This window comes from Vipera ursinii (assembly GCF_947247035.1).
Source record: "Vipera ursinii genome assembly, chromosome: 7".
NCBI lineage: Eukaryota > Metazoa > Chordata > Lepidosauria > Squamata > Viperidae > Vipera > Vipera ursinii.
The window spans coordinates 22,302,692-22,327,391 of NC_139521.1; the positions used below are offsets into that span (position 1 = coordinate 22,302,692).

General features: G+C 44.7%; 1 protein-coding gene across 3 annotated transcripts in view; it reads right to left on the reverse strand.

The window, feature by feature from the left end:
- Positions 1 to 21,429, reverse strand: part of TAPT1 (transmembrane anterior posterior transformation 1) — a 146,143-nt gene extending 124,714 nt beyond the window's left edge. For 2 of the 3 annotated variants that reach the window (XM_083366918.1, XM_083366917.1), the window contains exons 1-2: positions 21,034 to 21,429; positions 3,531 to 3,661 (exon numbers count right to left, since the gene is read on the reverse strand). In XM_083366918.1, coding sequence (XP_083223044.1) covers positions 3,531 to 3,661; positions 21,034 to 21,409 — 507 coding nt within the window. In that variant the 5' untranslated portion in view covers positions 21,410 to 21,429. Of the gene's footprint in view, positions 1 to 3,530; positions 3,662 to 5,301; positions 5,399 to 21,033 lie in introns of those variants that run through there. The other variant, XM_083366919.1, reaches the window with a different exon arrangement.
- Positions 21,430 to 24,700: the final 3,271 nt, after the last annotated feature.

Below are 24,700 nucleotides of genomic sequence, written 5' to 3' on the forward strand. Positions count from 1 at the left end.
ATGTAAATTAACATAAAAATAAGGAAGTTCTGTTATCAGATTGATTTAGCATTTTTATGCTTCCATCCCCTTCATGGATTACTGCCTTGTCGTGGCGAAGGGGCTTGCGTAATTCAATGAAGCTATGAGCTATGCCGTGCAGGGCCACCCAAGACGGACAGGTCATAGCAGAGAGTTCTGACAAAACGTGATCCAATGGAGAAGGAAATGGCAACCCACTCCAGTATCTTTGCCATGAAAACCCTATGGACAGTACCAAAAGGCAAAACGATATGACGCTGGAAGATGAGCCCCTCAGGTCGGAAGGCGTCCAATATGATACTGGGGAAGAGCAGAGGGCTAGTACTAGTAGCACCAGAAAGAATGAAGCGACTGGGCCAAAGCCGCAAGGACGCTCAGCTGTGGATGTGTCTGGTGGTGAAAGGAAAGTCCGATGCTGTAAAGATTTTTTCTCCATAGGAACCTGGAATGTAAGATCCATGAATCAAGGAAAGCTGGACGTGGTCAAACAAGAGATGACAAGACTGAACATCGACATCTTAGGTATCAGCGAACTAAAATGGACAGGAATGGGTGAATTTAATTCAGATGACCATCAGGTATACTACTGCGGGCAAGAATCCCTCAGAAGAAATGGAGTAGCCTTCATAGTCAATAAAAGAGTAGGAAAATCAATACTGGGATACAATCCTCAAAATGACAGAATGATCTCAGTTCGAATCCAAGGGAAACCATTCAATATCATAGTAGTCCAAGTCTATGCCCCAACCACCAGTGCTGAGGAGGATGAAATTGACCAGTTCTATGAAGCCCTACAGCACCTTATAGAAGTAACACCAAAAAATGATGTCCTTATCATCATGGGGGATTGGAATGCTAAAGTAGGAAGCCAAAAGATAACTGGAATAACAGGCAAGTTTGGCCTTGGAGTACAAAATGAAGCAGGGCACAGGCTGATAGAATTTTGTCAAGAGAATACGATGGTCACACCAGACGGTCAACACAGAAATCAGATTGACTATATGCTCTGCAGCCAAAGATGGAGAAGCTCTATACAGTCGGTAAAAACAAGACCAGGAGCTGACTGTGGCTCAGACCATGAGCTTCTCCTTGCAAAGTTTAGGCTTAAACTGAAGAAAGTAGGGAAAAGCACTAGGCCACTCAGGTATGAATTAAGAAAAAGAAATGCAAGAAAGCAAAATGGCTGTCTGAGGAAAGTTTGCAAATAGCTGAGGAAAGGAGGGAAGTGAAAGGCAAGGGAGAAAAAGAAAGATACGCCCAATTGAATGCAGAATTCCAGAGAATAGCTAGAAGAGATAAGAATGCCTTCTTAAATGAACAGTGCAAAGAAATAGAAGAAAACAATAGAATAGGGAGGACCAGAGATCTTTTCAAGAAAATTGGAGAGATGAAGGGAACATTCCATGCAAAAATGGGCATGATAAGGGACCAAAATGGCAGGGACCTAACAGAGGCAGAAGAGATTAAGAAGAGGTGGCAAAATTACACAGAAGAACTATACAAGAATGAGCTTAACGTCCCAGATAATCACAATGAGGTGGTCACTGACCTCGAGCCAGACATCCTAGAATGTGAAGTGAAGTGGGCCTTAGAAAAGCTGAGCAACAACAAAGCTAGTGGAGGTGACAGTATTCCAGCTGAGCTATTCAAAATCTTAAAAGACAGTGCAGTAAAAGTGCTACATTCAATTTGCCAGCAAATTTGGAAAACTCAACAGTGGCCACAGGATTGGAAAAGATCAGTTTACATTCCAATTCCAAAGAAAGGCAGTGCCAAAGAATGTTCAAACTATCGCACCATTGCACTCATTTCTCATGCTAGTAAAGTCATGCTTAAAATCCTACAAGCTAGACTTCAGCAGTATGTGGATCAAGAACTACCAGAAGTACAGGCAGGATTTCGAAGAGGCAGAGGAACTAGAGATCAAATTGCCAACATACGCTGGATCATGGAGAAAGCTAGGGAGTTCCAGAAAAACATCTACTTCTGCTTCATTGACTATGCTAAAGCCTTTGATTGTGTGGATCATAACAAACTGTGGCAAGTCCTTAAAGAGATGGGAGTACCAGACCATCTTATTTGTCTCTTGAGAAACCTATATGCAGGTCAAGAAGCAACAGTGAGAACTGGACACGGAACCACTGATTGGTTCAAAATTGGGAAAGGAGTCCGGCAAGGCTGTATACTGTCGCCCTGCCTATTTAACTTATATGCAGAGCACATCATGAGAAAGGCAGGGCTAGATGAATCAAAAATTGGAATTAAGATTGCTGGAAGAAATATCAACAACCTAAGATACGCAGATGATACCACTCTAATGGCAGAAAGTGAAGAAGAACTAAAGAGCCTCTTGTTGCGGGTGAAGAAGGAGAGTGCAAAACTTGGGTTGAAACTTAACATTAAGAAAACCAAGATCATGGCATCTGGCCCTCTCAATTCCTGGCAAATAGATGGGGAAGAAATGGAGGTAGTGACAGATTTTGTTTTCCTGGGCTCCAAGATCACTGCAGATGGGGACTGTAGCCAAGAAATTAAAAGACGCTTGCTCCTGGGAAGGAAAGCCATGGCAAATCTAGACAGCACACTAAAAAGCAGAGACATCACCCTGTCAACAAAAGTGCGTATAGTCAAGGCTATGGTCTTCCCAGTTGCAATGTATGGCAGTGAAAGTTGGACCATAAGAAAGGCTGAGCGCCAAAGAATTGAGGCCTTTGAACTATGGTGCTGGAGAAGACTCCTGCGAGTCCCTTGGACTGCAAGGCAATCAAACCAGTCAGTCCTAGAGGAGATCAATCCTGACTGCTCTTTAGAAGGCCAGATCCTGAAGCTAAAACTCAAATACTTTGGCCACCTAATGAGAAGGAAGGACTCACTGGAGAAGAGCCTAATGCAATAGAAGAAGGGGACGACAGAGAATGAGGTGGCTGGATGGAGTCACTGAAGCAGTAGGCGTGAGCTTAAATGGACTCCAGAAGATGGTAGAAGACAGGAAGGCCTGGAGGAATGTTGTCCATAGGGTCGTGATGAGTCGGACACGACTTCACAGCTAACAACAACAACAATGCTTCCATCTCTCTTCCATCGGACAGCAAAATTTTAAGGGAGTCCCACTAGTATTTGTCAGTCCAGAAACAAAGTCTACATTTCCCACCACCAAAGATCAGCAACTTTTTAAACAAACATTTTTTCCGTTGGTGATAGAACTCATTCTCAGACAAATGAATTTTGGCTTTACATGTTGTTCTCCTGTTGATATATCACTGCTTATCCAACATATTCAATTATAGTGTTATCAGACTTAAGGCAAACTGAATGCCAGACTGAACACAGAAAAAATGGAGTTGGAGTAACATCCTTATGTTACATAGTGGTTTTTTTTTTTAAAAAATCAACAATCTGGCCTCCAATTGTTTTTAGAATCTTTATATTAACAAAAAAAGGTTCATGTGTTCTATAAAATGAGAGTGAGCATTCCTTAGGCATAATAAAATTCTGAGAAATTAACTTACCTTTTCCAATTCTCTTGGTATGCGCATGCATGTATACACTCTCTCTCTCCGTTCTGTATACTTGGCTTCATTGTGTTCAAGAAAGTAACCTCTTGTTAGCTCTGCATTGATAAACCTCAGTAGAGAAAGATCTGTATTGAAAGAAAACCTCTTTTTAAAAACTGAATTTTCTAGCATTTTTCTCATTTTTTCTCAGCTGCCGTAGTGAACTACTTTAAATTAATCTAAGTCAGGGGTCTCCAAACTTGCAACTTTAAGACTTGTGGACTTCAATTCCAGAATTCCCAAAGCTGGCTGGGGAATTCTGGGAGTTGAAGTCCACAACTCTTAAAAGTTACCAAGTTTGGAGACCCCTGATCTAGGCCAACACACGTGACAGCATCACTTTAAATCTTACTATCTTTCCTAGTGTTTCTTACGCATGATCAGCATGCATCAGTGCTCCATCCACAACTCCACAGTGGCAATATCTAGAACAGTGATGGCGAACCTTTTAGAGACTGAGAGTCCAAACTGCAACCCAAAATCCACTTATGTATCATCGTGTGCTGGGTGGGCGTGGCCCATTGAGTGGGTGTGGCGGTAACGGCAGACTGGGTGGGACTAAAAAGTTCAATCAATTCCAACTTTGCAAGATCTTCCCCCCCCGCGATAAGTTGAAATTGATTGATTGATTGATTGAACCTTCTTTTTTTGCACACAGCAGTGGAGACCTAAAGCGAAAAGGTTTTATAAAACCCAGCTGAAGGCCTAAGACTGGGGCGATGGTGTGCATGCCCACAGAGAGGACTCTGCGTGCCACCTGTGGCACCTGTGTCATAGGTTTGCCACCACAGATGTAAAATATAGTTCTTTACTAATTGTTGCTACCTTCTGTTCCACCCACCAATTCTTCCCCTAACGCCCATGGATTTGCCCCAATCTTATTCAGTTCCAAAAATCTCCAAACTGAATTGAACAAATTCCTGGCAGGAATCTCTCAGAGATGGCACTCAGTCCATGTACATCCTACTGTAGGGCTTTTCAACTGGTGGTACATGTACCACTGGTGGTACGAGAGCACCTTGCTGGTGGTACACGGTGTTGCCTTCCTCCCTTCTGCCGCCCCCCCGCTCCACTCCTTCCCAGCTCACTTGCGGCCAGAAAACATGTTGCTTGGTGGCAGCCTGCAGCAACCCTACCGAGGGCGCACAAAAAGCGCAGGCGGAGAATGAGGCCCTGCCCTCCCCAGGGACTCATTGTGCAGCAACTGGATTGAACTTTTCTCATGCAGGATCCATGTTGTCCTTCCCCCCCTCTTCCTACTTCAGAGGCAAGCACGAGCCTGAAGGGGACAGAGCCATCCACTCCCTCGGCAGGTAGGTGTTTGAGACCACTCGCATCGTGGCCCTGAGCACCAACCTCACAACCGCCCCTTCCTTCTTTCCCCCTTTCTCTCTCTGTTGCAGCCTCACTCTCTTTCATCTTATTTTCCTTCCCCCCCCCACGAGCTTGTGATACCCCTCACGGCCCTCACGTTGCCTCCCAGGGCTCGAGACGTTTCCTCCCCTCCTCTTCCCAAGGTGCCCGGCTTTCGGAGGGGAAAGCAAAGTGGCCAGATGGCGCGCACCCTCCCCGAGGACTCATGCTACGGCAGCAGGTAGAAATTGAGGCCATTTGTTTTGCTAACGCATGCTAGGCAAAGCCATCAGAACGCGGGTGTGGAGGGAAAAATGCATCCGCCTGACTCCCTCCCCCCCACTGTTAGCGACTCCATACAGCCGGCCCCAACCTCCAATGGGTTCCAGTCCACAGAGAGCTCCGATGCATGGGAGCAACACTGTGCACCTGGGATGCGGCATCCAGGGCCACTGATCAGCTGGCAACTCCATACGAGCCTTGGTGGGGCAATGGGCTAATGCCTCCTTAAGTAACACCAGCTGCCTGCAATTAGTGCAGGTTCGCATCCCACCAGGCTCAAGGTTGACTCAGCCTTCCATCCTTCCGAGGTAGGTAAAATGAGGACCCAGATTGTTGGGGGCAATAAGCTGACTTTGTAATAATGCCGCTTAGGGTGTGTGTGAAAGCCCTAACAAGCCGGGACAAGCCAGGGAAGGAGGGGGGATCTCCAGCTGCAATCCCTATGCAAGATTTCCTGCTTGCAAAAGGAAGGGAGAAAGAGGGAAGGAAGGAAGGAAGGAAGGAAAGAAGAAAGGTAGGGACAATGTGAGGGAAGGAAGGAAGGGACAAAGAGGGAAGGAAGGAAGGAAAGGGAGGGAGGGAGGGAGGAACAAAGAGGGAGGGAAGGAAGAAAGAAAGGAAGGAAAGAAGAAATGAGGAAACCCCAGATGCAGGGCAAGCCAGGGAAAGAGTGTGTGTGTCTGTGGGGGAAGAAATCCCTAGTTGCAATTCCTGTGCAAGATTTCCTGTTTGCAAAACAAAGGGACAAAGAAGGAGGGAAGAAAGGAATGAAGAAAGTTAGGGACAATAGGAGGGAAGGAAGGAAGGGACAAAGAGGGAAGGAAGGAAGGAAAGGGAGGGATGGAGGAAGGGACAAAGAGGGAGGGAAGAAAGGAAGAAAAGAAGAAATGAGGAAACCCCAGATGCGGGGGAAGCCACAGAAAGAATGTGTGTGTGTGGAGGGGGGAGAAATTCCTGGCTGCAATTCCTGTGCAAGATTTCCTGCTTGCAAAAAGAAGGGACAAAGAAGGGAAGAAAGGAAGGAAAGAAGGGACAATGGGAGAGAGGGAGGGAAGGAGGGCACCTACCCCAGTCCCATCCCCTCCACCAGACCCATGGATTCCTGCCACACAGGCACCCTGCAACCTGAGTGATGAGCTGCCCGCCCCCCTGCCATTGACTTTGCTTGTCAAAAAGTTGCAAAAGGGGATCACATGACCCTGGGATACTGTGACTGTCATTAAGTATGAATCAGTTGCCAAGTATCCGAATGTAAATCACATGACTTTGGGGATGCTGCAACAGTTATAAATATGAAAAATGGTCATAAGTCACTTTTTTCAGTTCCATCGTAACTTCAAACAGTCACTAAGCGAATTGCTGGAAGTCGAGGACTGTACTTTATCATTTTTTTCCTCTTTTTTGGTCAAGTTTTTGATACCTTACTGGGTGACTGGTGATACTCGGATATTGCCTTATCCTAAAAGTGGTACAATGGGTGAAAAGATTGAAAAGCCCTGTACTACCGTACTAAATGAGACTTACTGACTTAGAACTTAAACCAGCAGGACTCTCCTTACTAGGGTTGCTGTTTAGCACTGTTTCCCTGCCTTTATTTAAAGACATGTAAAGACCCAAAAGTTTTCAGAAGCAATTGGAATACAGAGGTTAAGGACAAACCAGTTTGTTGCTTTAAATATAACAAACAATGGATTTAAATATAGAGATTGAGGATGAAGGTAATAAACCCAGAGTATATGAACAGAAGGGAGAAGAGATAATAAGAAAGCTTGACAGATTAGAGAAATGAGCTCAAAACAATGGAATGAAATTTAATAGAGACTAGTACAGAATATTTTATTTAGGGGAAAAAAGTCAGGTGTATATATGCATGAGGGGAATATAGACGTATATATGCACGAGGGGAAATGCCTGCACAAGATCAAGCTTTCCATACAGCTTCACGTTATCTTGTAATGGAGATAGGATAGCCTAGCAGAAATTTTTTATGCTTCACATCCTTGGCCTGACTTGTTCACTATTGTTGACAATGCAATGTAGACAGTAGTGGTGATAGTCATTGTGAAAAACTCACTTGATATTAATCTGTCCCAGTCTATTACTATTGATCAGTAACTATCTTTCATTGTGCCACTGATCTTCTCATGATCAACTATTTTTAATAATGTGTCATTATAATTTTAATATTTAAATAATTCATTGTTTAATTGCATATTAAGTATATTAGTATTAACTGCAGTTTATCACACGCCGATGATAATCAACAGTGACATGAATGCAGACAAGCAAAGCAAATGTAGTTGTAGGCTTCATCAACTGAAAGTCTTCAAGTTATGAAAAATAATCATTTCACTTTACATCCACCTGTGTATTTCAGTTTCTAGGCACCACACAACAAGGATTCTGTAAGGACCTGCCCCAGCTGATCTTTTCAGGAAAGCAGGCTCTTGACTCCATAGGGTTAATCAAAAGAACTTTTACTGAAAGTGGTTGCAGTAAAGACAGGCAGAATCTAATGGTCCTGTGCAAAGCCTAAAGTTGTTCTTCCCATTCCGAAACCCAACCTCCCCTGACCAGTCCACCGGCAGCCAATGTATTGCCTCAAGGTTGTTTTGAGAACGCTGAGGTACAAGCTGGATCCTCAGCGCGCAGCGACCTTGGCATCAGGCTGGAACCAGCTGAGAGGGAGCCCATCTCGTCTCTGAAGACGATCCCCTTCCCTAATTACCATGTGCTTACAGCAAAAGTGAAAGCATGCAAAGAATGTTCCACCTAGATTAGAACCTATTCCTCCCCCTCCAACAGAATGGCAGGGCACCCAAAAGGGGACCTGACATACTGCCACCCCAAAAGAAAGGGATTAAACCTGCAGAACAAAACACAATAAAAGGGGAGAGAAAAAGATATGAGAGAAATCATTCAGGTTTGTCAGGATATAGATTATAAAAACGTTTCACTAGTCTAGGGCAGGGCTTTTCAACCTTTTCACCCATTGCACCACTTTTAAGATATGACAACATACAAGTACCACCAGTCGCCTAGCAAGGTGTCAAAAACTTGATGACCAAAAAAAAAGGAAAAAGGAAAAAGGAAAAAAGTGATGAAGTACAGGTAGTCTTTGACTTACAACAGTTTGCTTAGTGACTGTTTGAAGTTACAATGGCACTGAAAAAAGTGCCCCCCAAGCCACAGCCGAGCAAGACACCTGCCTGCCTGCACGGCGGCGCTCTTCCTCCTGTCCGAGGTTTTCATTGTTGTGAGCATTTCTGTTGAGGATTGGCAGTGGGGGAGGGGTGGGAGGGTGTTTGTTTTTTATTTCCCCTCCCCCCATCTGCTGGGTGGTTGCAGCACGTTTTGGTCACTTCCCTTGAAAGGGACACCCTCTGGTAGCAATAGAAAACAGAGGTGCCATTTTGCTCTTCATCTCCCCCCCACGAATAAACTTACATAATAGCCTTATTCTAGCTTGCTTTCTTTGCCAACTCGCCTTCCATATCCGTTCTTTTAAGTCATTAAATATTTCTCCGTTATTATATATGTTGTTTGAGATAAAAGAGGCCATCCAGTCGCCATTTTTTGGAAGACCTAACAAATCGTCTATTTTTCCATTTCAACATAGTTGTCCTGAAATATTTATTTTCCCTTTGGTCTGTTCTTGCCCCCTGTAGAAAGTGGTCAGGACAGGGGAAGATGTGATTTTCTTATGCGACGCAGAAAATGCAGGCGCTGCTGTGCCCACTTCACCAGTTTCTCACTGTTGAGCAACCAAGCCAACCTACACCCAGGAATTTGATACTGGTAACCATCTTTACAGATGAATCATTAATGCACAGAGAAGTATGGCTGTGCCTGCCTTTTCTGAAATCAACAACGATCTGTTTGGTTTTCCCAGTATTTAAAACTAGGCTGTTTTCCTTACACCAGTTCACCAACTCCTCAACCTCCTTGCGGTAAGCTTCCACCTTGTCATCATGAATAAGGCCCACTACTGTTGTATCATCTGCAAACTTCACAATATGGTTGGTGGCAAACCTAGCACAACAGTCATGGGTCAACAGGGTGAACAGCAGCGGATTTAGGACGCAGCCCTGAGGAGAACCTGTGCTCAAGAAAATGGTATTAGAGGTATTTGTTCCAACTCGCACATAATGGGGCCTATTGGTAAGAAAATCAAGAATCCAGTTGTACAAAGGAGTGTTTAAGCCTAGAAGGCCCAGTTTGTCTACTAGATGCTGGGGAATGTTTGTGTTAAATGCTGAACTGTCAACAAACAACAAACGCACATGAGTATTTCTTTCTTCTAAGTGTTTCAAGCTCAGATGGAGAACGAAAGAAATAACATCCTCTGTGGAGAAATTTGGTCGGTAGGCAAACTGAAGCGGGTCAAATGTTGGCGGGAGAGTGGATATGATAATGCCTTTTATCAGCTTCTCAAAGCATTTCATAATGATGGATGTCAGTGCAACTGGACAGTAAACATTGAGGCCTGTAATTGTGGACTTTTTTGGCACTGGCAAGATGATGGCCATCTTAAAGCACGATGGGACCATTGCCTGCTGCAATGAGAGATTGAAAATATCTGTGATCACACAAGCCAGCTTATTTGCGCATCCCACGTGTCGTCCAGGGATGTTATCTGGGCCTGCTGCTTTCCAAATATTAACTTTCTGCAGTGTCTTCTTGCTCGTCAGGATGGGGCACAGCTTTCCTAGCAGGAGTGCTATTTGATGCCTCAAATCTTCCAAAAAATGTATTCAGTTTGTTTAGGACACAGGTCGGCAACCTGCGGCTCTGGAGCTGCATGCGGCTCTTTGAGCCGTCCCACGCAGCTCCCAGGCCTCCTCCCTCTGCCATGTTTACTTTTGGGGGGAAAAAGTGGCATTAAAAAAATTTAATCAATTTAAACTTCTCACAAAAAAACTTTTAAATTGATTGGTTGGTTTGTGGGACCGCCCACAAACCATTTGTGGGACTACCCACAAACCTCTTTGTTTTTTTAACTGCACTTGGCAGAGTGGAGGAAGAGATGGGAGAACTAAAAAGGTGAGTAGGGTGGGGTGGCGGAGGCTTGCAGATCTGCTGCCTTCGCCACCTCTTCGTTTGCGGTGGGAGGGTAGGGTTAGGGTTGCCTCCCCTTCTCCTTGCCGAGGCTAGCAGCCCCAGCGGGGAGAAGGCGCGTTTTCCCCCCTTCCTTCTCCTTGCCGAGGCTAGCAGCCCCGGCGGGGAGAAGGCGCGTTTCCCCCCCTTCCTTCTCCTCGCCGTGGCTAGCAGCCCCGGCGGGTAGAAGGCGCGTTTTCCCCCCTTCCTTCTCCTCGCCGTGGCTAGCAGCCCCGGCGGGGAGAAGGCGCGTTTTCCCCCCTTCCTTCTCCTCATCGTGGCTAGCAGCCCCGGCGGGGAGAAGGCACGTTTTCCCACCTTCCTTCTCCTCGCCGTGGCTAGCAGCCCCGGCGGGGAGAAGGCGCGTTTTCCCCCCCTTCTCTCTGCAAGGCTTGAAATAGTTCCTCCATAAACATGTAACCGAATCATTACTTGACTCTTTCACAAAAACTAATACATTAATCTCTAGTTTGCACATTAGTTTCTAGCTTCATAAAAATGTTCTGCACTTGGTTTTCCACTAAGGAAGCAAAAAAGACATATCCAAATTTTAAGGGTTTTATTTAAACTTCATTTGTGAAGCATATAACTTTAACCTTGATAATCATAAGCAGCTAACATTGCTTTTTCATTTTGCGCAATTACTGTATTAAATTTGTATGTATATTTGGAGCCGATCTTGAGCTGACTTTACTACTTTTAATTCCTCCCTTCTGTTTGTTGTTATATTTAGTTGTATAGCTAAAGCATATTTATTCTTAAAAGCTTTTCCATTGGTATTTTGGGTCACTGGACCTACTTCTTAACATCTTAAATCCAAATGTTATGTGACTGATATTTTTATTAGGTCCAATTTTCAAGTATTTCCATAGCTATAAAATTCCTATCTTGTGAAACTTCTAGAGCAGACCTTACGAGCAAGTTACCACTATTATTGCAGAGAGCTTATCCTTGTTTGGGATTGTGCTCTGAGTTGGTAAAGGGATTTCTAGAGAGCTGCAAACCGAGTATTTTATAAGGGACTTTATATTTCACACAGATTGTGCAACCCTCTAATAAATGTTTCAGACTCTGCAGGGGGAGCTCCTCCTCTCCCCCCGCCCCCCCAAGAGATGGAATTGCAGCTTCTCTTGCTTGGTGGGCTTCGGGAGGGGGGCCGGAAGACCCTTGGCTCCTTCTCTCCCTCTTTCTCTCTCTTTCTCCTCCTCCTTCTCACCCTCTGCTCTTGGATCAGGCTGCAAGGCTTGGCTGGATGGCTTTGGGTGGTCCTGGCAGCTGACACAGGATCTCTGTGTGTGCGTGTGCGCGCATGCGCATGTACGTTGTACATAGACCGGAGAGGCGCACAGGCCGGTGTGTGGGTGGGAGGCCCGCATGGTATGTATTTCTTCTCCTTTTTCCCAGCCCCCCCGCCCCCTCTTCGATTTGTAAAGAGGTTCCGTAACCCCCGTGGGAATATTTGGGTGTTTTTCCCCCCTTCCTCTCTCCCTCTCTTTCTCTCTCTCCCCCATCTCCCCTTCTTGGTGTCTCCCCGTTCTTCTCCGTCTGCACCCCCTCCCCCCGTCCTCGGAATCCTTCAGAGAACCCCTTCCCCATCCCCTCCTTTTCAGATTTTCAAAGGTGTATTTTGTTTCCCCCCCTTTTTATCTCTTCAATTTTTCTGTTTTTCTTCTTCTTTTGCTTGTAAATGAATAATAACAGTCACCAAATGGGAGGGGCGTTTACTTGTTCCCAAGCAGCTGAGGGGAAACAGTCTTGGAGCTGCTCACAGCCACCTGTGTGCAAGGCTGGCTTTTTAAAAAGGATTTTACCTTAAGAACCTGGGTAAGGAGGCGCAGGTGGGGCTGCCAGCCCCAAGGACTCAGGTAGGCAACCTTGGCTCTTTTATGACTTGTGGACTTCAACTCCCAGAATTCCTGAGCCAGCCATGCTGAGGAGAAATGGAGAGGTTTCCATGCTGGCTCAGGAATTCTGGGAGTTTAAGCCCAGGACTCATAAAACAGCCAAGGCTGCCTACCCATCACAAGGGGAAACCAGATTCACTTAACAACCTGAATACTAATTTATCAACTGCAGTGGTAAACACGCACCAAAGAAGTGATGGGAAGGAGGGGGAGCGCCCCATTTCTTCTTCAGGCAAAAACTCTGCTGAAGCCAGATTGGGGAGGGGGATGATGAGGAGGAAGAGCTGTGATTGACAAACCGCCAGCCAAACTCTTTGGGAGTGGGGGCGCAGGATGGAGAGGAGGGCAGCTTGCCTTGGAGAAGGAGGGGGGAGCCAATTTTAAAGGTTGTCCAGCTAAAAGGGAGCAAAGAATCTGGGCTGGAGTGCCTTGGAAAAGCGAGCAGGCAGTGCATCTGCACGGGCTGGTTGGGCTTTCTGCAGGTTTTGCCTGCAATTAAGGCAGGGTGAGTTTTTTGGCTGAGGGGAGGCTGGGGGGAGGGGGAGCTGCTTGTGGGGGGACATGCCTGCTCACATAAGTGCAAATGTGTTTCTTCTGCATGGAAGCTGCTTTGCTGAAGGTTATATCTTCTTTCTTTTCTTCCATGTTCTTCGCCTCTCTGCTTTGTTCCGCCTCTGGGGATAGAGGGGGAAATTTGCTTTGCACCTTTTCCTCGTGTTTGTGTTTGTGTGTGTTTGAAGCCTCCGTTTGCCTGCCTGGCAAGGCGGGGGAAATTTGCTCGGCCTCCTCTCCAGTGTATGTCTCACTTAGGTAAGCTCCACTTTAATCAAATCCTGTTCTGCACATGTGCATGCACGTGCGCATGCGCACACGTATTTTGCGGCTCCCAGGGGTTTTTTTAATGAGAGAACCGGTTCCAAGTGGCTCTTTCACCGATTCAGGTTGCCTACCCCGGTTTATGAAGTCTGTGTCATCCTTGCATCTCGATGGAGTCACCTTGTAATCCATAATGGCCTGGATCCCTTGCCACATTCGCCTGGTGTTTGTTGGATCATGAAAAAAGTTCTGAATTTTCTGGCAATGGGCTTGTTTTGCTTGAGTTTATTTTTAGTTTTTGATAGTTTGTGATGTAGTTTCTTTTAGTTGCTGTACATTGCCCAGAGTCGTCTAGAATTGGGAAAGGCTCTAAGTAACTTTAAATCAAATATTTATGTATTAGGCAAGATTAAGCCAGGAATTCACATGTCGAATCCATGACCATGTTGAAATGGCTTCATGCATTGAGTTACATTATATGTTCCTTTATATTTAATCTGGGAGACTGTAGCTTAACAAATCTGAAAGCAGGCTATAAAGCCATAGTTTAAAATTAATAATGAGACAAGCTGCATTTTAAAGTTCTAATTCCATGAATTACACTTTCCTAGAAATTAATCTAATATTTGTCAAAAAAAATAGAACCCTGCCCATACAGACACTAAAAAATTACTAAATGTTGAAGAGCAATTTTGTGATTGTGATTTGTACTCTGAAACTATTACAAAGTACAAATAGGTTCAAATATTTGCACAAGTTTCTAAACTGCAGTGTTCTTAACAAAATGTTCACAAGCAATGCAATAAAGAAGGTTGGCTTCCACCTGTGCCAGTGTTTTTGACTCCACAGAAAATTGGACAGAAACTGCACACGTACAATCTCCCCAAATATAATTAGCTCTAAGTAAAAAATCAGTACTTTTCTGTTCCTCTAAAAATATGTGATGTAATTCAAGTTTTCTAATTAAAATCAAGGCTTAGATTTTTATTACACTGATACAATCTTACATTTCAATTCTGGTTTAGTTAAAACCCAAGATGGAGTCAATTATGGTTTAATAAAACAGATTCATATGAATCGACCTTTGCTTAAGAGGCTGAGAATTATATAAGCCCATAATTCAGACTTGGTCTAGAGATTTATTTGAGAGAATTAACATGTAGCTGTTGCCAAACAATAATTAGTGGATTTATGGTATCTGACAAGTCATGGTCCAATTATTTTAAGAATGTGAAACCAAGCAATATGAAAATGAGTTAGAGGATAAATTTGGTTCTTTGCTAAATTTCTATGCCATAATTCTCCAGGAATCAGGGCATTTACATGAAACTTCCCTTCACTGACAACAGAAGCCCCGTGTGATAGGTTAGCCTTACCCAAGGAATATCCATGGCTAAGAGTGGATCTGAACCTGGGGCCACCTTATCCATAATCCCATGTTACACCTCTGCTCCGTGAGCTGCATTGGCTTCCAGTTGCCTTCTGGGTGAAATTCAAGGTGCTGGTGATGACATACAAAGCCCTACATGGCATAGGTCCGGATTACCTACGGGAGCACCTACTGCGGGCGTCAACTTCCCTCGGTCCTGTACGCTCCCACAGAGAGGGCCTCCTCAGGGTACCACCGGTCAGAGAATGTCGGCTGGTGACCCCCCAGGGGGAGAGCATTCTCGGTGGGTGCACCAATCCTTTGGAACCGCTTACCGGCTGAACTCCGGATGGCCCCCGACCTTCGCTCCTTCCGGCATTTATTTATTTATTTATTTATTTTATTGTATTTATATACCGCCCTTTCCCTGAGGACTCAGGGCGGTTTACAGGCATGATCTAAAAACTTATCTATTTGAACAAGCCAGCCTGGCCTGATGGGTTTGGGGTTTTAACATTATTTTAACTAACTTACTACATTGGGTACAATCATTTAACTTTAAATCTTGTATCCTGTATTCTTATTTTTATTGCCCTGTACACCGCCCTGTTCTTATCATCATGGGGGATTGGAATGCTAAAGTAGGAAGCCAAAAGATAACTGGAATAACAGGCAAGTTTGGCCTTGGAGTGCAAAATGAAGCAGGGCACAGGCTGATAGAATTCTGTCAAGAGAATACGATGGTCATAGCAAACACTCTTTTCCAACAACCCAAGAGACGGCTCTACACATGGACATCACCAGATGGTCAACACAGAAATCAGATTGACTATATGCTCTGCAGCCAAAGATGGAGAAGCTCTATACAGTCAGTAAAAACAAGACCAGGAGCTGACTGTGGCTCAGACCATGAGCTTCTCCTTGCAAAGTTTAGGCTTAAACTGAAGAAAGTAGGGAAAAGCACTAGGCCAGTCAGGTATGAATTAAATCATATCCCTGTTGAATATACAGTAGAGGTGACAAATAGATTTAAGGAATTAGATCTGATAGACAGAGTGCCTGAAGAACTATGGACAGAGGTTCGTGACATTGTACAACAGGTAGCAACCAAAACCATCCCAAAGAAAAAGAAATGCAAGAAAGCAAAATGGCTGTCTGAGGAAGCTTTGCAAATAGCTGAGGAAAGGAGGGAAGCGAAAGGCAAGGGAGAAAAAGAAAGATACACCCAATTGAATGCAGAATTCCAGAGAATAGCTAGAAGAGATAAGAATGCCTTCTTAAATGAACAGTGCAAAGAAATAGAAGAAAACAATAGAATAGGGAGGACCAGAGATCTTTTCAAGAAAATTGGAGAAATGAAGGGAACGTTTAATGCAAAAATGGGCATGATAAAGGACCAAAATGGCAGGGACCTAACAGAGGCAGAAGAGATTAAGAAGAGGTGGCAAAATTACACAGAAGAACTATACAAGAATGAGCTTAACGTCCCTGATAATCACAATGAGGTGGTCACTGACCTCGAGCCAGACATCCTAGAATGTGAAGTGAAGTGGGCCTTAGAAAAGCTGAGCAACAACAAAGCTAGTGGAGGTGACAGTATTCCAGCTGAGCTATTCAAAATCTTAAAAGACAATGCAGTAAAAGTGCTACACTCAATTTGCCAGCAAATTTGGAAAACTCAACAGTGGCCACAGGATTGGAAAAGATCAGTTTACATTCCAATTCCTAAGAAAGGCAGTGCCAAAGAATGTTCAAACTATCGCACCATTGCACTCATTTCTCATGCTAGTAAAGTCATGCTTAAAATCCTACAAGCTAGACTTCAGCAGTATGTGGATCAAGAACTACCAGAAGTGCAGGCAGGATTTCGAAGAGGCAGAGGAACTAGAGATCAAATTGCCAACATACGCTGGATCATGGAGAAAGCTAGGGAGTTCCAGAAAAACATCTACTTCTGCTTCATTGACTATGCTAAAGCCTTTGATTGTGTGGATCATAACAAACTGTGGCAAGTTCTTAAAGAGATGGGAGTACCAGACCATCTTATTGGTCTCTTGAGAAACCTATATGCGGGTCAAGAAGCAACAGTGAGAACTGGACACGGAACCACTGATTGGTTCAAAATTGGGAAAGGAGTCCGGCAAGGCTGTATACTGTCGCCCTGCCTATTTAACTTATATGCAGAGCACATCATGAGAAAGGCAGGGCTAGATGAATCAAAAGTTGGAATTAAGATTGCCGGAAGAAATATCAACAACCTAAGATACGCAGATGATACCACTCTAATGGCAGAAAGTGAAGAAGAACTAAAGAGCCTCTTGTTGCAGGTGAAGAAGGAGAGTGCAAAACTTGGGTTGAAACTTAACATTAAGAAAACCAAGATCATGGCATCTGGCCCTCTCAATTCCTGGCAAATAGATGGGGAAGAAATGGAGGTAGTGACAGATTTTATTTTCCTGGGCTCCAAGATCACTGCAGATGGGGACTGTAGCCAAGAAATTAAAAGACGCTTGCTCCTGGGGAGGAAAGCCATGGCAAATCTAGACAGCACACTAAAAAGCAGAGACATCACCCTGTCAACAAAAGTGCGTATAGTCAAGGCTATGGTCTTTCCAGTTGCAATGTATGGTAGTGAAAGTTGGACCATAAGAAAGGCTGAGCGCCAAAGAATTGAGGCCTTTGAACTGTGGTGCTGGAGAAGACTCCTGCGAGTCCCTTGGACTGCAAGGCGATCAAACCGGTCAGTCCTAGAGGAGATCAATCCTGACTGCTCTTTAGAAGGCCAGATCCTGAAGCTAAAACTCAAGTACTTTGGCCACCTAATGAGAAGGAAGGACTCCCTGGAGAAGAGCCTAATGCTGGGGAAGATCGAGGGCAATAGAAGAAGGGGACGACAGAGAATGAGGTGGCTGGATGGAGTCACTGAAGCAGTAGGCGTGAGCTTAAATGGACTCCAGAAGATGGTAGAGGACAGGAAGGCCTGGAGGAATGTTGTCCATAGGGTCGCGATGGGTCGGACACGACTTCGCAGCTAACAACAACAACACCGCCCTGAGTCCTTCGGGAGAAGGGCGGTATATAAATCAAATAAATAAATAAATAAATAAATAAATAAATAATCCAACATATAATCACTACACTACATGAGGGCATTATATGCTATATATACTATAAAGGCCAACACTTACAGGTGACAATTACTACATTTTACTTATTACTTTGAATAATATGATAATACCGTACTGAATAATACTTGGAATCTGACTTTAAAGAAGGACCATCAAGACACTAAGGAGACAGGAAGACATTCAATTGGTTTTGTAGGCTGCAACTTATTTCCAAATGTTCTTTTAATCTTTAAAATTATGAGTATCTTGGAAGCCCAATACCATAGCCAATACATCTGGTCAAATGAAAGTTCCCAAAAGTTTCCCCTCCCTTCCAGTGCTGGTCCTTTAAAGCAGGGGTCCCCAATCTGTGGGCCATGGCCCACTACTGGCCATGGCCTATTTGCAACCAGGCCACGTGAGTGGTAGGCTGGCGTACGTACATCCCCACTTGTATGAGTGGTGCCTCAAAGTTTCTCTCGTGTGAGTGGAGCTGCGCATGAACGCAAACCAGCCCGCCACTCATGGGGCCCAGTTCTCCTCCCCCTGCCCAGCCAGGGCACCAAGATGCAAAAGTTGGGGACCTCTGCTTTAAAGTTGAAATCAGCTACCAGGATTTGTGCTATCTTGGAACCAAGGACAAAAATTTTAGCTATCATTATTTGTTCAATTCCCTTTCTAGTACTTTGCTATTTTTTCATTTTAACATTTTTTGATTCTCTAACACTGAAATAGTCTTGTTTATTTCAAATACAATCCCAATCTTAATCAAGTATGCTATAATAATGCCCAAAATGGGATCTTCCTACCTGAGGTTAATTTCTATAACCAATGAGCAGCAGAGGGTTCTTTCAGAAACACCATGGTTTAAGAGCACTTCATAAATATAAATGGGTTGAAGAGGTGAAAACATTCAACAGGTTACAGCTTTCTTTTGAACGTCACCCCGGAGTTAAACCTTGATGTTATCCCTTTTTCCAAAGTCTGTTACAGAATTTGATTCCCACTTTATTTTTCCTCCACCATATCTAGTATTTTTATTATTAAGCTTATGTCATATTCCTAACCATTTTAACTAACTAAATATCTCTAAATGCAAGGAAACAAAGGCACCCAACAATGTATAGACATTTACTAAAGGCAGGAAGACTATAATACAAATAACACACACATATATGTGTGTGTGTGTGTGTGTGTGTGTGTGTGTGTATGTATATGCATGTGTGTGTTTATATATATACACATACACACATACGTACACACACACACACACACATATCCCTCTGTTTTCAAACACCCCATTTTCAAGCAGATGAAGATGCCAGACTCCCTCTGGGTGAGAAGTGTTTGGGTTCCTATTTGGCGCCCAAAGACTTTTCTCCTGGACAGACAAATGACGGAGAATAGCAGCTTTGTCTGCTTAAAAATGGGGTGGTTGGAAATGGAGCAAATCCCTCCATTTCCAACCACCCCATTTTCAAGCAGACAAAGCTTTCAGTGTCATTTCTCCAAAAAGTGCACGGCGTGTCTGGATCACCTGCCTCCCCACCCCACCAGCCTTCATGTTGGACTTACCTATGTTGCTCCAAGGGGTTGGCAGGCTGCGGCTGCTGCCAGACACAATTGGCCCCCGTGTACACACCACTGCTTGTGCTGGCCATGCACACCCTCCCTGGGCTCATTTTTGGGGTAGGGCTTATATTAGTTCCACTCCTAAAAATCAAGCTTGGGCTTATTTGAGGGATAGGGAAACATGGGAAATATATAAAAAATCACAGTCCATTCAGAATACATGGCAGAAAAAAGAGTTTTGAGAGTTAACAAGGTTGATACTGTACGGTAGAAAGCTATTACAGAATCTAGTTGTTCTGTTTCGGATACCATGAAGCCTCCTCTCAGAAGGTAACAAAAAATCAGTCATGGAGAGGATGTGTAGCATCTCTGACAATACTGCGGACCCTGGTCAAGCATCTTTTATATGCTATGTCCTGAACAGAAGAAAGTGAACTTCTAATAATCTTTTCTGCTGTCTTCACCACTCTCTGCACAGCCTTCCTATCCGAAACAGTAATACTTCCAAACCACAGTAATACAGTACAACAGGATGCTTTCAATTGTCCCTCTATAGAAAGTAGTAAGGATAGGGGAAGGAAGATATGCTCTTCTCATGAGACACAGAAAATGCCGGCTCTGCTGTTCCCACTTCACCAGTCTCATTGTTGAGCAACCAAGCTAACCTCTCTTCAGCCCCACATTCAGAAACTTGATACTATTAACCAGCACCACAGTGGAATAGTTAACACACAGAGGTGTATTGTGCCTGCCTTTTCTGAAATAGACAACGATCTCTTTTGTTCTTCCTAGATTTAAAACCAGGCTGTTTTTATTACACCAGTTCATTAAACCCTCTACCTCCTCCTGGTAATCACCCTCATTATCTTACGAAGGCCCACCACTATTGTATCATCTACATACTTCACCATATGGTTGGTAGCAAAACCTTGCACAACAGTCATGAGTCAATGGGTTAACAACAGCAGACTTAGGACACAGCCCTGAGGAGAACCTGTGCTCAAGAACATGATCTTAGAAATATTAGTCCCAATTCGCACATACTGGGGCTTATCAGTGAGAAAATCAAGAATTCATTTGCACAAAGGAGTATTGAAGGTCCAGTTTATCTACTAAATTCTGAGAAATGATAGTATTAAATGCCGAACTAAAGTCGACAAACAGCATTCGCATAGGAATATTTCTTTCCTCTAAGTCAAGGGTCTTCAAACTTGGTCCTTTTATAACTTGTGTACTTCAACTCCCAGAATTCTATCCCTTATGCAAGAAAGCAATCCTGTACAATGCCAAGAATATGTTTCATAGCATTGGATGATTCTTTACCTCTTGTTCCTCCATAAAAGTAAAGCTAATTTTATACTGATGTGCACTCATCCAAGTTTCACATATAAAGCAGGAACCTGTCCCCAAAACAGATTAAGACAGATACCTGAGCCTCCTTTTTCAAACTTGAATGCTTAAAATAGATTCCCCAAAATAATTTAGGGAACTCTTTCATGAGCCAAAGGGAAGCAATGTGAGCAGGGTGAGGACTAAATTCAGGCACCCGGAGTCTCCAGCACAGTCATTGTTATGCAGAAAGTCCTCTTTTGGGCATAAAGGGGGAAGAAAGGTATCTCTGCAGGTCTTGTCATTCCTAAATCCACCCTACCTCGGTGCAAAACTTTAGCACCACAACTTACAAAAAAGAAAGCAGCTTTGGAAGAAGTGGATGGAGGAAGAAGGCCCGTCATGGGACATTGGGGACCCAACAGGTTGGGGTGCAAATGGGGCTCACTCCGCTCTTCCTTCTCCCCAGGCTTTCTGCATTCCCCCACCCCCGCAAGTTTCCCATGAGGAAGCACCCAAAAAAGCGTTCTGCACACGTTGTTTTTCTCCTCCTTTTCTGCACTCCCTTCCCAAGCATTCTACAAATATGAAACTCTGCACGTATTTAGGAGTCCGCGACGGAATCTTACCCGAGGACGCGCGGCACTGCTTCTTCTTGCGGCGTCGATCGCTTTCGTAAAAGCCCAGCGTTTCGGTGCAGGGAGGAGGCTGCCCATCTCCGCCGCTGGCAAAGGTATTCCGCCGCGGCTGCCCGACCTCCGCCTGCAGCAGTTGCGGCGAGGGCTCCGGCGGGGAGCCCTGGCGGAGCCCGGCCCCGCCACCGCCGTCGCCGCCACCCGGGACCGCCTCGGCCACTCCCGCCATCTTCGCGCGCGCGACGGCGGCTCCCAGCGATACAGGGAAGCAGCCACCACCCCGGAGGACGTCATCTCCGCGCGACACAGAATGCACCAGCCGGACCCATCTCTCTCGCGCGCGTGAGCAACAAGCCGCCAGTACCACCATCTTAGCTACACTGCCCAGCTGACCGTTGCCCTGGCAACGCCCCAAACCTTCGGTTGGTGGGGCGGAAGTCATTGGGGAGTCGGCTCCATCTATCTATGTGTATGTGTGTGTATCTATGTGTGTGTGTGTGTGTGTGTATGATATGTATATGTATACGTGTATATATATATACATACATATATACATATATACATGTGTTTTCTGAGGTTTTCGCGGGTGCCTGTATGTGGATCCTTGGTTTTTCGGGTTTTTCCCCGCGTAGAATTAAAGGTGTAGGCGCAACGTTTCGACGGAATCCCATCCGTCATCATCAGGCTTCTGCTTCCTTCTTCTGGGAGAAGCATGTGGCTCTTGCTCTTTGTTCCTCTTTTTTAAACTGCCAGAGGGGGTGTGTTCTGTGGAGGTGTGCTCTGATTGGGTAGGGGACCAAGTGTGTTCTGATTGGGTGGGAGTGTGTTTTGAATGGTGGGTGTGTTCTGATTGGGTGGGGGTGTGTTCTGAGTGGATGGGCTGGTCTCAGCTGCCAGCTCCAGAACTGAGCTGGTGAGTTGTGCTGCTTTTGTTCGGCTTCGTGTTTGTGGTGGTGCCATGTTTTTATAGTGGGTGTCAGTTTGCTTATTGTGTGGTTTGGAGGGGTTTAAAGTGGCTGATGTTGCAGCTGTAGTTAGGTTTCTGTTTTGTGGTTGTGTGTCTTTATCGTTGTGGGTTCGGATTTGCTTTTTGAATGGTTGTGTGGTGGTGATGTCATGTGATGTTATCATGAGTTTGGGTCTGGTATCATTCTTGGTGGTTGGGCTTCGTCTGTCAATCAAGGCGGGTTTCCAAATGGCTGGTAGACGAGAGGTATCATCTCGTTTATTCATGCTGTGGGGGCGTTTTTCTATCTCAATGGCTTCTCTGATTATTCTGTTGTTAAAATGTTCAATTTTGGCGATAGTTTTGGTTTTTTTTAAAATCAATTTCATGTCCCGTGGCTTCAAAGTGTTGGACCAGGGATGAAGTTTGTTCTCCCTTTCTGAGTGAGTTTTTGTGCTCTTCAATGCGTGCACTTATTCTTCTGTTGGTCTGTCCGATGTATGTGGTGGGGCAGGTGGTGCATGGGATTTCGTATACTCCTTGGTTTTCTAACCCAATTATGTCCTTGGGGTTTCTTAGGATGGTGGATATTTTTCTGTCTGTGTAGAATGCTGTTTTGATGTTGTGTTTTTGGAGGACCTTGCTGATTCTGTCTGTGGTCCCTTTTAAGTATGGGAGGAGGGCTTTGCCATTTTCTTGTTCTCTGTCTTGGGTTTTTGTGGGTGTCTCTCTTTGGATTAAGTTGGTAATCGTGTTTCTTTGGAATCCATTGGCTGTTAGTACATTAGTGAGAGTGTGTAGTTCGGTTTTTAGGTGTTGTTCGTCAGCTAGGTGTTTTGTTCTGGAGATGAGTGTCTTGGCTACGGAGTTGATCTGTGCTGGGTGGTGGTGTGAGAGTGCGTTCAGATAGCGGTTTGTGTGTGTTTTTTTATGGTAGATAGTGTGTCCTAGGGAGCCGTTGGATTTCTTGTAGACTAAGACATCAAGGAAGGGAAGTTGATTGTTAGCTTCTGTTTCCATGGTGAATTGTATTTTGGGGTGTAGGCTATTGAGGTGTATGAGGAAGTCATCCAGTTTTTCTTTGCCGTGTGGCCAGATTACGAAGGTGTCATCTACGTATCTGAGCCAGAGTTTGGGTTTGTGGTTGGATTTTTCCAGAGCGAGGGTTTCAAAGTGTTCCATGTAGAGGTTTGCGATGACAGGTGAGAGGGGTGATCCCATGGGTGCTCCTTCCATTTGTTTGTATCTTTGTCCATTGTAGATGAAGTATGTGTTAGATAGGCAGTGGTTGGTCAGATCTAGGATGTGTTTTGGGGGGTTGTATTTATTTAGGATAGCTGTCAAGGCTTCTTTGATTGGTACTTGGGTGAAGAGGGATACAACATCGAAGCTCACAAGTAGGTCCCAGGGCTGTAAGTTTAGTTTACTTATGATCTCTATGAATTGGAATGAGTTTTGTACGTGTGAGGTGATGGAATTTGCATAAGGCTGTAGTTGTTTGGCAAGAAATTTGGCTAGATTTTGTAGAGGTGAGCCTATGGAGCTGACTATGGGTCTGAGTGGGGTTCCTTCTTTGTGTATCTTGGGCAGACCATAGAGCTTAGGACATCTGGATGATTTTTCTCTGGGAATGATTGTTTTCTGGATCTCTTCACTGATGGGTGTGGCTTTTATTTTTGATTTTGTGGTTTTTTCCAGGTAGGTGGTGGGATCTGTCTTGAGGAGTTTGTATGTGGAGTCTCGGAGTAGGTTGGATAATTTGGTATGGTAGTCAGATGAGTTCATTACCACCGTGGCGTTGCCTTTGTCTGCTGGCAGAATGATTATGCTGGTGTCATTTTTTAGGTTAAGTAGTGCTGTCTGTTCCTCTTTGGGTAAGTTGCTTTTGGGTGGTTTGCTGGTGCAGAGGATGTTGGTAACTTCGAGTCTGATTTTGTTGGCATCATCAGGGTTAATTTTGGTCAGGCTGGATTCGACTCCGCATATAATGGTTTCCGTGGGAATGTGTTTGGGAGTGACTGCAAAATTAAATCCTTTAGACAGGACGTTGGTTTCGGCTATGGTGAGAATCCTATCTGAGATGTTGTGCACAGTTTGTTTCATGTGTTGCTGTGGGAGAGGAGGGGTTTGTTTCTGGCGTTCCTTTAGTCTTCGGAGTTTATTGGTGTGTGTGTCTGTTTTGTAGGCAGTCTCTGTTTCAGCTCTCCAGACAGCGATTTGTTTGAATTTGTCCCAAAGTGTGGGGTGGATCTTGTTGCTGAGTTTGAGGTGAAGTGTGAGGAGGTCTCTGTTGATTCGGTCCAAGAGGAATCTTTTTGTGTGGAGTTCGTTTCTGATTAGGGCCAGTTCTGTTCTTATCAGGATGCGTTTGATGGCTGCAGAGTTGGAGTGGAATTTCAATTGGAAGGATGTGGGGATTAAATTTTGGTCTCGGCAGTTGCGTAGGAATGTGAGGTCACACAGGATGGAAGCTCTTCGTACTTCGAGTTTTTCGTAGGTCTTGGTTAGCTGGTAGATTTCCTCCCCGTAGAGGTAAGATATTTGTTTTCTGAGGTTTTCGCGGGTGCCTGTATGTGGATCCTTGGTTTTTCGGGTTTTTCCCCGCGTAGAATTAAAGGTGTAGGCGCAACGTTTCGACGGAATCCCATCCGTCATCATCAGGCTTCTGCTTCCTTCTTCTGGGAGAAGCATGTGGCTCTTGCTCTTTGTTCCTCT